Raw genomic sequence first — 14,514 nt, forward strand, 5'->3', positions numbered from 1 at the left:
TTGGACTAGCCGAGGAAACCCTAGCCTCAATGAGACAATAGCTTGAGTCGCCCCGTTCCCAGTAATGCAGCCCATCACCTAGGACAAAGACGTCAGTCAGAGAGGACAAGATTACTACTGGAAAGGAAGAAAAATCAGGAAGGCCCTACTCACGTTATTTGCAGCTCGGCCAGAAACGGAGCGATATTTTCCGGGAATCATGGCAGGAGACAGTCCAGGATGTTCAATCCTCCTTCGAGGTAATCCTACAGCTAAGATTCAAAGAGACCAAAAGGGGTCATCTCCCAGGCAACCCGCTCAGGGGTTACCATAGAAACCACCATTTCCGGTCTGGTCCTCGCCCTAGATCTGTGGGCCGTCCGGGCGGCTAGCCTCGGGGAGTATCTGTGGGGCCCGGTGCGTCAGCACTTCCTCGTTCTGGATTTTTTTTCCAGGCCGCTTGAAAACAGCGGGAGGATCAGGAGGAGGATAAGACGAGGAAGAGGGAGGACACATCGGTGGCTATGGCAACCATGACTTCCGGTCCTTTCCTCTTTAGGACCCGCCTCAACACTGCCCGCGGGAAGTTTGATTCCTTCTGCCTGCTGCTGCCTGTTTTCCTGGCAAGATCGCAGGGAAGAGCTGGAGGAAGATGCTCATAACCTTCCCATTTAATTTGGCCCTTCCACTAAGCCGAGGCAAAGAAGGATACAGCCCGACCTGGAGATAGTGAAGGGAAGCCAGCTTTCCTGAGGCCCCTGCCGGCAGAGGAATCGAGTGCGCCTGACAATCGACCTGTCCAAAAAAAAAAAAAAAAAAAAATGACTAAAGCTGTGAAGCTACTACTGAAGACAAGTCTTGCTAATAACCCCTTCCCTTCCCTAAGCTTCTTTTGACTGATACTGGCTGCCTTCAAGTTCATGTTCCTGGTGAGCTAAACTTCCCGTCATCCGTCATCTCACTGCATACCTTTCTGCCCCACCCCACCCCCAAATACTGATTACATTTACCTTGCATCGAATTATCACTACTTGCTCTCTTAAAAACTTCCAAGCCCTCTTTGGGACAACCCAGCTTCCGCCCTATGACCATTATGTGGATTAAATAGTGGCTCCATGACAGTGCAAAAGGAATGTTTAGTTCTAAATCTGAGAAAAGGTTGCCAAGAAGTCAAGTGGTCTGTGACTGATATTTTGGCTTTGAATTGTGAGACTTGTATAGAATGACAGGGCTGAAGGCAACCTTATTTCTCAACTAGTCCAAACCTATCCATTTTATGTGAGGAGACACATCCAAAAATTAACTTCTTCAAGGGCCTGGAATTCTTATTACACCTCCAGTTACCAGAACAATATTCTTTCTGTAATACTGAGCTGCTTCCCACATCTGGGTGGATGCCTAAGACCCTTCCTTTAGTCATATTCTTTCATCGTTTGGAATGCAAACATATAATTTTTGGATCAAAATCATGAACACAACTTACACATCCTTGCATGATTTTTCTCCTTTCCCTACCATCCTATTAATACCACTGTCCTGAAGAGTTCATACACATAATGCTGACCTTTTGGTTCCTCAGTATTCCTCTCTTTTGAGACTGCTCACCTGTTCCCGGCAGTAACCAGAGTTATTCCTTTTCCCATTTTCTGACACCATCAATAAAGTCCTGTCCCTTTTTTAAAGCAATAAACTCAAATATAGTTTCTCCTGATCCCTGACTTACACATTATGTTTTTAAAAATATTTATCTTTATGTTTGTGTGTGGGGGGGTGTTAGCTAAGGTATGAAATCATCGTGGCTACAAGAATGGACTTGGTGGCCAACTCCTGGGTTTCAGTTATGGTTCTGCCAATAATTAAGCATGCTTCCTATGCCCAGGTTCCTCATCTGTAATAGAAAGATGTTATCGCATCTCTGCCAAAGCCTTTCCAGAGCTGTGGAGTGTTAGTTACTGGAGTAATGTCTGAGGCACAATACTTACCATGTTAATTAAGCATTGGTTGTCATCACAGTCAACCCTTGGCCCATGTATTTTGCTTCTGAAGCCTGTGTTCAGCCTGCCCTCTCTTCACTAACTCATTTTCAGGCAATGTCTTGAATGCTAAAAACTGGGAAGCTTGCAGGGACACAGACGTGCTGAGCTGAAGCTTGGGGGAAGAACTGGGCAGCCAAGTCAGCAGTGTAGAGCTGCATGAGAATGTGGGCGTTAGTTCATGCTTGTTGCAGCTGAAGCTCGGGGCAATTATCTATCTGATACAATCTTTGATACAGTGCTCTCAGCAGGCCAGCTGTGACAGCTGATCTGTCTGTCCGTTTGACTAGATCTATAATCAACTTAAATGGTCGCCATCAGGAACTCCTTTGAGAAATGTCCTCCATCAGATCATTTGAAGCAGTAAGAGCCCACCCTCAATGTGAGTGGCACCTTCTGATGGCAGCCCAGGTGAACGGAGATTGAAAGTGGAAACATTGCTTTCTGCCTGCTTGCCTTTTTTTTTTTTTTTTCCCGGCGAGTGCATCTGTCTTACTGCATTTCTTATCCAACAACAGAGTAAGTTTCTTTGGGGCTTCCTACATGTTCTGAAGACCAGCAGCTATCCAAAAATACTCTTGATCTTAAGTGCCAGATTGGAACTACAGAGACATCCAGACTGAGCCACTAGCAGATTCTCAGCCTCTCTGGTGTGAGATGATCACTGTTGAATTACCCAGACCACATCCTATAAGCCGATCTAATAAATCACCTTTTAGTACATATTGAGTATCAGTCTGTTCCATATAGAACTCTGACTGATACACTGGCCTTCCTGTTGCTGGCAAACCCAAAGCCACTCTTCTTCATAAACAGCTCAGTAATGAAGGTAAAACTCCTAAGTCCTGCTTAGTGAGTTTCTCTGGAGTAATTGAATCAAACCCTAATGACCCTGTCTGCTCCCTATGGGAAGAAGCAACTAGTCACTGACTACTGTGTCTCCTTGATGGATTTTAGCAGATGCTCAGCCAATACCTGATAATGAGAGGGTGTTCGGTGTCAGCTCTAGACATTTTGGGTCTTCCTGATGCTTTCTGAAGGAAATCTTGTCAGTCACAGACTCATTTCTTTTGTGTATATGTGCATTCTTTTCATTTTCCAGCTCCCCTGGAAGGGTTAGAGCTGGAAGGTACTTGGGAAACCACCCCGTCTGAATGCTTCATTCTGTCAATGAGAAAATGCAGTAAAGTGGTTTCTGACACTTACACAGCTACTTAGTGACAGACAACACAAGAATCTCCCCTAGCTCACCAATTTAAAAAATATTTATGTACAGTTAGATGGCTCAGCCATTAAAGGCACTTGCCACCAAGTCTGGTGACCTGAGTTCACTCTCCAGGACCCACAAGGAAGATGGAGAGAACCAACTCCCTCAAGTTGTCCTCTGACCTCCACATTCACACTATGGCATGTGTGTGTGTGTACATACAAAAAAGTAATAACTTAATTTTAAAAAAAAAATGTTTAAGTGAGTGCCAGGACAGCCAGGGCTACACAAAGAAACCCTGTCTCGAAAAACCAAAAAAAAAAAAAAAAATGTTTAACTATTTCAGGTGACTATCAGGTATCTTCTACCTGCCCTTTGTTTCCTCCAGATTATGTTCTCAAGCTTAATGTAGTGATTTGAATACACTTGGCCCAGGAAGTGGCACTATTAGGAGGTGTTGCCTTGTTGGAGTAGGTGTGGCCTTGTTGGAAAAAGTGTGTCACTGTAGGGGTGGGCTTGGAGACCTTCCTGCCAGCCCTCTGGAAGAGAGTCTTCTGTCTACCTTGGATCAAGATGTAGAACTTTCAGCTCCTCCAGCCCCATGTCTGCCTGGATGCTGCCATGCTCCCACCTTGATGATAATGAACTGAACCTCTGAACCTGCTAGCCAGCCCCGATTAAATGTTGTCCTTTTTAAGAGTTGCTTTTGGTCGTGGTGTCTCTGCACAGCAATGGAAACCCTAACTAAGATAGTCTCCAAGCCCACCCCCACAATGACACACTTCCTCTAACAAGGCCACACATACTCCAACAAGGCCACACCTCCTAACAGTGCTACTTCCTAGATTAAGCATATTCAATTACTATTTTCTTCTCCCCTCATCTTCCTACTCTTCTACCATGAAACGTTTGGTTAATAATTTTGAGTGTATATGGAGTTTTACTTCAATGATGCGACAGTAGACTATAATTGTGGAATAAAATTAAGCAGGAGCCTGGAGAGATGACTCAGCAGGTGAAAGCTCTTACTGCTCTTGCAGAGTCCTCAGGTTCAGTTCCTTGGACAAAAGTCTAACAGCTAACAAATGCCTGAAACTCTCACTTCTGGCCCCCTACCAGCATCTTGTACATACAGAAAGCAGGCATATTTCCATACACCCAAATAAAATAAATAAGAATATTTTAATTAAGTTGATTGCAGATGCTAATTTAAATCCAACTTGATAAGAATTTTTTAGCTTGAATGTTTTCTCTCATGAGTTTTGGAATCTCTTCAAGAAAAAAAAAATGTCCCAAATCCTCTTCTTGTTCTACAATTTTAGTCACTGTCCCTGGTGGGCAGCAGCTGTCTTAGATCTGCTTGATTAGCCTCTCTGCTTTAAATTTCCTCTTTTATTAAAAAATGCCAGTAATTTTCTCCTTCTTGACAAACTTCCTTTTAGGACATGTAAACTTTCAGAAACCCTAAATTACATCACTACTTTATCTCCAACACCATTCCAGGCTTTCAGATCATGATTTCAGAGTCCCCAAACAGATGTCTTAGGAAGTTATTTCCAAATATTCATCTCTTAGCCCCATGACCTCGAACCCATCACGAACACCTTTCTTTCATTCATTCAGTAAACTGAGAATAAAACAGAAACCTGGTTAAAAAAAATCACTCCTTACCCTCAAAGATCTTCCAGCATACTGAAAGTATAAAAATGAATTTCCACCGTTTTCTAATTAAAATTTGGTTGCGAGTAGAAAAGAAAAATATTGCAATCCCGGCATGGTGACCCTGAGAAGGTTAAACGGGACCCGTCGGGTTTATTCCTAGCAGTCCTGTCATGAGCCACAACACAGCCTGGGACCAACAAAGCTTCATGTGACCCAAGAGGGTCACAAAGAACTGGTAAGTAGCTGTACAGCATCGTGTGGATTTCTGCAAATGATGAACTTCAGTTGGACTGTGTGGACTTGCAGTCAAGCTCTGATGACAGTGTGGGCAGCTCTGCAGCCCCTCCCAATCCCATTTGCCCATGACTCATCCATTCCAGACTCCAGGTCCAGAAATCAACAGGCAGAGCCATGCTCCGTGTCTTTCATTCTGCTTCGGGATCATCCTAGCCTGGCACGGGAAAAGAACTTTACTTTGACATTTTCCAAATTTGAAAGAATCTGTCTCCTAGATTTTGTACCCAACTGAAAGAGGTAACCAAACCAAACCTCCTGGTTTCTGAAGCTGGGTGTGAGAAATAGAAAAGACTGAGGAGGGGCAGGGAATCCAGAGGGAGATTCTCCGGTCAATATGTTTATTTCGATTTTTTAATTTTTATTTATTTATTTATTTATTTATTTGCTACAGATCATTTCTGCAATTTTAGTCATACGTTCTTGTTAACAGCAGAAGTAAAACACATAGGGAAATAAGACCAAAGTTATATAAATAGTCACCTGGTACTCTGGGACACAATTACAAGGAAAAGAAACCCACTCTAATTAGCTCAAGACCAGAAGCATAACCGAAGCAGAGCTACAGTGATTCATACCTGTGGCTCTCCCCTGTCTTGCTTTGTAGGAAAGATTTGAGAGCGCCTTTGGGGTGCGGCAAGCCATGTGTTTGCTACATTGTTACCAAGCCTGTATTGTACTGATTATAGTCATGGGTAAAGCTGCAGTCTGCAGTAGCCTCCTCTACTGGTGCTGCCCTTAGATGTTCACAGCCCTAGAGCTACATGTATACATTCCCAGTAGCTGCCTAATTAAAGTTGTGGGTTTATCACTCCAAATTGACAAGAGCCCACAGATGGGTTCAACTTGGGTCAGGTGTCTATACAATCACCTACCCACTAGAAGGATGAGATCCCTTGAGATGCAGCCTCTTTGGGGAGGACAATATGGAAGGATGGGCCTCATGGGTGGAAGACAGTATTTCAGGAGATGAGGTGTGAAAGAGATGGTTACCATTTAGAGTACAAATATGCCTCCATCCAGAAACGATCAAGCTCATCTCAGGCTGTTCTTCAGCTGATATGTTGTATGGTAGCAATGGCAAGGGCCATAATGGTATAGTTGACATGCTATACAGGTAACTCTGCGTGTGCACGCGTGTGCATGGCTGTGCACAGGTGCACATGCCTATAAAGGCTAGAAAATAACCTCCCGGTGTTTCTCCGGCGCCATCCACCTTCTTCTGTTTGAGGTCGGTCTTTCATTGGCATGGAACTTGCCAAGCAGACTAGACTGGCAGGAGGTGAGACCTGTGGGCCCACGTGTCCCTGCCTCTACAGCACTGGCATTACAAGCACACATCATCATACCTTGTATTTTAAGACTTGCTTTTGTTTCTAATTATGTACATGTGTGCTGGGAGTGAGTTGTGCACATGCCTGCAGTGCCTAGAGAGACCAGAAGAGGGTGCCAGACCCTTGAGGGTTGGAGTTACAGGACCACATCCATTTCCCTGCTGGGAAACATACACAGAGCCCTGGGACAGCAATTGGAGCCATTAACAGCAGAGTCATCTCTCCACTCCCATACCTGGCTTGTTTTCACGGGTTCTGGGGATTGGCCTCAAATCCTTCAGTTTGAAAGGCAAGTGTGTCCCTGCCATCTCCCCAGCCTGACCTGGGCTCTTCACTGAGTAAAACACCACAGGCTTTTTTATCTTGTCATTAAAATCTCTTCCTAGGTACTTTGACAGTGACATAATATTCCACTATAGGGGATTATTGTAATTAATGAACTGTTGTGTGTGCACACAATTTCCATATGTCTAGCATTTTATACATAGCCACCTTCGTGCTTTAAGGGATAGTGTGATGCAATGTGTTGGCGTATCTTTTGACCTAGTTTTGGGGGTTCTTATACCTCTCACCTTTCCAATCTTTACTCCATCCTAATCCCTTCCAACCACCCACAGGACTAGGTAGGAGACAAAGAGGGGAAAGGGGACTTAGACCTCTTCAGGCTACTTCCTGATGATAAGGGGCATAGAGTTCCTTGGGGGTCAGTCCAGTCTTCAACTTCTTGTCAAACCACAACAACGACAACAACAACCAAGAACAGTAGCTGCTTCCTCTTCCTCCTCCTCTTCTTCTTCCCTTTTCCTCTTCCTTTTCTTCTTCTTCTTCTTCTTCTTCTTCTTCTTCTTCTTCTTCTTCTTCTTCTTCTTCTTCTTCTTCTTCTTCTTCTTCTTCTTCTTCTTCTCTTCTCTCTTGAAGCTATGGCATTTATACTCTTTCCAAAATCCCCAGAATTAAAATATCTGCAGCTGGCAAAAATCATGCCCCTCTAGAGCATGAGACAATCATATTTATGGCCTATGAACAATCTGAAGTAGCCCCATATCCCACACCTGGTATTAAAACAGAAACATGTTCATATCACACAACTGGGTATTTTAAAGAAACCAAAATTCTCACTACAGCAATATAAAGGCAATGGACTTTCCTTTAGAATACTGGGTCTCAACCTGCTGTGACCCTCTAATACAGTTCCTCATGTGGTGACCCCCAACCATAAAATTATTTTTGTTGCTACTTCACAACTGTAATGTTGCTACTGGTATAACTCATAATGCAAATATCCATGTGTTTCAACAGTCTTAGGCAACCCTGTCATTCCATCCCCAAAGGGGTCACAACCCGTAGGTTGAGAGCTACTGCTTTAGCAGGTCTGAGTTTTTAGCCTAGATGACTCCCTTCTAGATTTACAAATTGACATATCATCATGACTTATGACCCTGCTGTATCTTTCCTTTCTGATTATTTCCTTGGAGAGATCTAAACGTGAAATTTATTAGATGGTGCCGATACTTACTGACTGACTTCTTTTTCCTACAAAGTTGGTGCCAATGCACGTCCATCTGTAATGATTAAGTGGAGACACTGTAATTCCCATTTGGAATTACAAATTTCCAAAGGGAATACCCACTTAACAAAGCAAAGCATAGACCACATATTATGAAGAGGGAAAGTTTTACCAGTCTGATTCTTCAATTTAATTGAACAAGGTTTAAAGTGATTCCGCAAGCATGGTCCCTAGACCAGTAACATCAGCATCACCTTGGCTCTTGTTAGAAAAGCAGGTTCATCACGCTGTTCTCCGGCCACCTGAAACAGAAACAGAAAGGATGAGAGCTATGGTCTGAATGTGAGTGTCTGGTTTGTGGTGTGTGGTGTGTGTGTGTGTGCGCGCGCGCGGAAGTTAACCTCAGGTATCTTTTCTGTTTTGTGAGACAGCTTCTCAGTTTTGCCTGGAGCCTGCAAATTCAGTTAGGCTGACTGAGCAGGGACCTTGCCTTGGCGTGGTCTCCCCCAGTACTGCTATTATAGGCATTTGCTAGACTTAATTTCAGTGCTGGGGATCAAACTCAGGTCCTTATACTTGCAGGACAAGCACTTTGCTGACTGAGTCATCTTTCCAAGGACAGGATTTCAGTTTTAAGAAGCCTCCTGGATCGTGTTCAAGTTAGAGATGAACCTTGTCAAGCCCTCAGAAGTGTTAGCCACATGCCTTAAAATACCTAAATTCTGTTTCATGGCCCCTGACCGTTTATAAGGGGTGAGGTGTTGTGACATAGAGGGGGACAGCTTGCTGCCCTGGGTGAGTCCCTAGCCAGTATGTGACCAAACCCATGTGATAATGACTCGTGACACTGTTGCCTCTTAAGGTCAGGGTGAAAATGTCTCTGCATCATTTAGCCCAAATGTGACACTGGAAGGGAATTTTAAGCTAAGTTAGACCAGATGTTTCATGGTTATGCAAGAACGCAGAACACAGCATGTTTTCCTTACTGGATAAAAACACACGGTAAGTTTTCTTTAGCAGTGTGGCTAAGGCTTACAAAATGGAGTCGTCTGACCACTCTTCAGGCTGCTTCCACCCCTCCTTCCCGCCGAGGGCAAAGGACAATCAAGCCAAAGACAAGGAAGAACACAGTGCTCTCGGTCCACAGCTGAGACCTTCGGCTGCAACATCTGGGCTGTGTAAAACAGAGATGACAGTGTGAAGCACGAGAGCACTTGCTGCCTCTTCTACTTCAGACCACTGCATTCAGAATGACTCCAGAAGGCAGGCATGCCCACTGCTGGTCTCAAAATAATGCAGATGGTAGCAGCAGTGAAGGAAGTCAGGGAGGAAAATTATTTCCAGCTCTTTTCAAAGAGCATAGCAGACTTGACTGTCTCTTTCACATGTTTTTTGTTTGTTTGTTTGTTTGTTTTGTTTTGTTTTGTTATTTTTGGTTTTTTGAGACAGGGCTTCTCTGTATAACCCTGGCTGTCCTGGAACTCGCTCTGTAAACCAGGCTGGCCTCAAACTCAGAAATCCACCTGCCTCTGCCTCCCGAGTGCTGGGATTAAAGGCGTACACCACCACGCCTGGCTTAATAATGTCCCCACTTCAGAGATCTCACACACCTTTGTGTCATGGCTTCTTCAGAAGAATGGCCCACAGTGTCATTGGACAGGTGATGGCTGAATGCTGACTAACACGATTATAAATCTATGCTGTGCCAATTCCAGCCACATAAGCTTTGCAAGAGGGGTGGATCATGCTGATTGGATTAAGAAGAGCCTATATCAGTGGTTCTCAACCCGTGGGGCCTGACCCCTCTGGGGTTGAATGAACCATTCACAGGGATCAAATGCACACCAGGTATCCTGCATATCAGTTATTTACATTACAATTTGTAACAGTAGCAGCATTACAGTTATGGAGTAGCAACGGAAATAACTTTATGGTGGGGGGTCACTACAGCATGAGGAAATGTATTAAAGGGTCATAGTGTTAGGAAGGTTAAGAACCACTGGCCTAGGTTAATAAAGCACACATCAAGGTGTGTCTGTGAGGACATTTCCAGGGAGAATTAAAACAGGGAAGATGTGTCCTGAATGACTGAAAGAGGGTGGCCAAATACAATGGAGGAGGGGAGAGGGGAAGGGGGAGGAGGGGGAAGGAAGGAGAGGAGGAGGAAGAAGAGGAGGAGGGAGGTGGAAGGGGAGAAGGGAGAAAGGGAGAAGGAGGAGGAGGGGGAGAGAGGGGGAGGAGGGAGAGGAGGAGAAGAAGAAGGAGGGGAGGGAGGGAGGGAAAGGGGAGGAGGAAGAGGGGAGAAGGAGGAGGAAGGGGAGAGAAAGGAAAGGGGAAAGAGGAGGAGGAAGGGGAGGAGGGAGAGGGAAAAAGGAGAAGGGGGAGGGTGAAGGAGGAGGGGGAGGGGGAGGAGGAGGGAGGAGGAAACCCAATAGTGTAAACATTCTCATTCTTTCATTGTCTTGAGTGCTCATTCCTACTCGGATCCCTGGCTGCTGAGGCAGGCTGCCTAGCTCTGCCTCACCCTCCTGCCAAGATAGACTGGATCCTTAAAAACCACAACCCAAATAAATGTTTCCTCTCTTACTGTTGTGTTGTTTAAATGCTTTGTCACAGACAAAAACTAACACCAGGTGGCATTCTGATTCCCTGAGCTTCCATTTCCTGACAGGATCTCACTGGAACAGCTGCAGGGACTAAGGAGGCCACCTTTAATGGTCATTCCGGTCTTCTCCCTTGCAATGCTTCAGCGTCCTTTCAGTATCTCAGTCTCCTACTGGTGGGGGTGGGGCACAAAACCATTGCACTGATATGCAGAAAGATCAAATAAATCCCAGCATGCTTTGGAACATTCCTCCAAAGTGAGGGCGTGCTGATGTTCCTCACAGACTTGCTCATAAAGAGTAGAAATAAGGATTCCCTTCACAAAGTCAGACCTATGTGACTGGGTCCATATCCCAGCCAGCTCTTCCCTGGAGACAGGAGAAAGAAAGCAGAGAGCAGACTCTGAGGTAGAGTAGCCGGGCTCTTGGTTCTTCAAAATGCCAGCCTAGATCCTCACCAGCTGACTTCTTTACAACAAAGTAACTAACACTTCCTTAAGTCTGTGGCCAAATCGGGCAGCCCAGGTTTTCTGCAGGTACAACTTGACCTTGAGTTGACCTGCTCAGACCTACTCCCCTCTCCTTCTCAACCCAAACTTCTCATTCTCTCAGAGACCAGCCATTGAATGAGCCTGAGGAAGTGAGGAGGTAGTTACTCTTTGAGTCTGAGGAAGTGAGGAGGTAGTTACTCTTTGAGTCTGACATTCATTCTCAGATTTTCTGGCCTTTCCACAGACCTTTCTCACTTGGTAATATCATAATCTGTTCTTTGACTATCAACTTACCTAGAAATAGCTGCAAAGAGAATTTCCATTGGAGAATTGCCTAGGTCAGATTGGCTTGTAGACCTCTCTCTCTCTCTCTCTCTCTCTCTGTGTGTGTGTGTGTGTGTGTGTGTGTGCGCGCGCGCGCGCGCGCGCGCGCGCGCAGGGGGTCAGGGGTGGGGTTCTTGTTCATTAACTTACTATAGGAACATTCCAGGCCAGTGTGGGAAGCACCATTCCTTATGCCCATTGTGAGAAGCACCATTCCCTAAGTCCTGGGATGTATATGAAAGCTACTTGAATAGGAGCCTGCCTGCCAGCCAGCCAGCAATATCCTCCATCAGTCCTGATGAACTTCTTTGGCTGTGAAGTGAGTTCCTTAGTCAGAGGCAATGCTCTGTGGAATAACAAGCATGCTTTCTTTCAATTTTTTGCCTTGAGTTCCTGCCTTGACTGTCCTCAGTGATAGGCTGCAACCTGGAATTGTTAACTGAGATAAACCCTTTCATCTCCTGGATTGCTTTTGGTCAGGGTATTTGTCACAGCATCAGGAATGAAACTAGAAAACCATCCAAGCTCCTAAGCACTGCCCAGGGATCTGCGGCCATCCTCCCATTTCCAAGAGCTTTTAACTTATCACCTCTTGGTTGCTTCCTCTACTGGGCCCTCCCTCTCCGCTGGACAACAGCCTGTCCGCTGAGCATCTCTGATACTGCATTGGGCACAATTGTGTCCACGGGTACCACAGCTAAGGAGGAGCCCAGGAGATGCCAACGCTGTGTGTGTGTGTGTGTGTGTGTGTGTGTGTGTGTGTGTGTGTGTGTGAGAGAGAGAGAGAGAGAGAGAGAGAGAGAGAGAGAGAGAGAGAGAGAGAGAGAGAGAGAGAGAGAGAGAGAGAGAGAGATTGTGCTGCGCATGCGCTGAGCGTGCTCCTCTGTGTAGAAGCTCAATCACTGGAGTTCCAAAGTCATACGCTTTCTGTTGAGTAAGTCTGTAAAGGTTACAGAGAAACAACACTCTCCATTTTGATGTTGTCTCCTCAGATTGCAGTGGGATGCAGATCTATAACCGCTGGCTGTAAACAACAAGGGCTAGGTCTGCGCCCTCAGGCAAATAAGCACGTGTCAGACACTGATCTGAGCGAGCCCCAATCATTCATCCTTTCTGACAGTGGAGCCTTTGTTAGTGGCTCAGGCTTGTGGTGCCTGGCTCCCACAGCGCGTGGATGAATAGTCAGTGTCTCCGGTGAGGTTTGCAGAATCTGCTTACCAGTTCCTGGAGATGCCAGATTCACGTAGACCTTAGTGAGGTCACAGTTTGGACTCCTCCTGGGACTTACAATTTGGGGTTATTTCTACTGCACCAGAATACTTGAAGAAGTTTTTATTTGTTTATTTATTTAATGACATTTTAAAGATTCTCTCTATGTATTTGTGTGTGTGTACAGCCATGCCACAGGTCTGTAGAAGTCAGAGGATAACTCATGGAGTCTGTCCTCTTTATCTACCACAGGGATCCCAGGGCTTGGAATTTCCCAGGGTCTCAGTAAACGCTAAGAAGACCCTGGGCTTGACTTAATTCTGCTTAGTTGCATCTTGAAGTCTGGAGGACCAATACCTAAACCCTGGTGTGGAGAAAAATTGAGCAGAAAAACCCTGGCATAGACAATCCTACTTTCCTGTAGAATCAGCCAGAGGCTTGATATCTGCAGCTCATCACAAGAGTTTAACTGAGAGTATGCAAAGTATTTTAACCTCCCAGGTGAGTCTAACGTCCAGTCAAAGCCAAGATCCTTGACCTAACCACGCCCATCCTGACCAAGGCAGCACATTGGCTATTGTCGGGATCTCCTTTCTGACTGCAATAGGCAGGTGTTCCTCTTGATGTCTGTGGTCCAGGTTTACACACCCTCTTCAGGCTTTCCTTGGTGAAAAAGTGAATGCCTTTGCCTCGGTGTTCATACCACACCCTACAGAATCAATTTACTTCTAATACGTCACACTCCCCATTGGCTTGATCAGCCAGTCCTTGGTAAAGCAAAAACCGCAGGCAAAGTTTTAATATGTGCTCTGACGTGTGTACTGAAACAGAGTGGCTATACGAGGCACATGTTGCTTTTCTAGGTGCTTAGACAAAATACCCAGCAACATCACTCAATGAGAAAGAACTTATTTTGGTTCATGGTTGGAAGGGATATAGTCTATCTTGCTGACAAGGCAAGGTGGCATGCATGAGTCAATGCCAGGACAGCCACCGACAACGTAGTCAAGAGACACTGGGGCTTTCTATGACCCTTGATGCCCCTCACTTCCAGAAACCCACTCCCTCAAGTTAGGCTCCACCTCAAAAATATCCACAACCTCCCCCAAACAGTGCAAACAGCCAGGAATAAAGTGTTTGAACATTTTATGTGCAAAATATAACACATACACAAAGAAAACTCATGCTCTAGTAGCACTATGATATTATTATTAGTACATTCAGCTGAGGTTATACTTGTGACATTGCACATATGCAGGTCAGAGGTCAATTTGCAGGGTCAGTTCTCTCCTTCCAACTTGTTGGTTCTGGGGAATCCAACCCAGGTTGTCATCAGGTTTGGCAGCAAACACCTTTACCCACCAAGCCATTTCACTGGACCTATTGTGTTATTTTTTAAAATGATAGGACCCAAACTTGGGATAATGTTACTTTCTTTTTTTTTTTTCTTTTATTTTTCTTTTTTTATTGAATATTTTCTTCATTTACATTTCAAATGCTATCCCAAAAGTCCCCTATACCCTCCCCCCCACCCTGCTCCCCTACCTACTCACTCCCACTTCTTGGCCCTGGCTTTTCCCTGTACTGGGACATATAAAGTTTGCTAGATCAAGTGTCCTCTCTTCCCAATGATGGCCAATTAGGCCATCTTCTGCTACATATGTAGCTAGAAACACGAGTTCTGGGGGTACTGATTAGTATAGGGTTGCAGACCCCTTCAGCTCTTGGGTACTTTCTCTAGCTCTTACATTGGGGGCCCTGTGTTCCACCCTATATATGACTGTGAACATTCACTTCTGTATTTGCCAGGCACTGGCAAAGCCTCACAGGAGACAGCTATATCAGGGTCCTTTCAGCAAAATCTTGCTGGC

General features: G+C 45.2%; 1 protein-coding gene across 3 annotated transcripts in view; it reads right to left on the bottom strand.

Moving 5' to 3' along the window:
• The window catches only part of Lrrc49 (leucine rich repeat containing 49), a 110,879-nt gene extending 110,396 nt beyond the window's left edge, over positions 1-483 (bottom strand). For 2 of the 3 annotated variants that reach the window (XM_029482033.1, XM_021171703.2), the window contains exon 1: positions 154-483. In XM_029482033.1, coding sequence (XP_029337893.1) covers positions 154-201 — 48 coding nt within the window. In that variant the 5' untranslated portion in view covers positions 202-483. The remainder of the gene's footprint in view (positions 1-153) is intronic. The other variant, XM_021171704.2, reaches the window with a different exon arrangement.
• Positions 484-14,514: the final 14,031 nt, after the last annotated feature.

The sequence above is a fragment of the Mus caroli genome, chromosome 9 (assembly GCF_900094665.2).
Source record: "Mus caroli chromosome 9, CAROLI_EIJ_v1.1, whole genome shotgun sequence".
Lineage (NCBI taxonomy): Eukaryota > Metazoa > Chordata > Mammalia > Rodentia > Muridae > Mus > Mus caroli.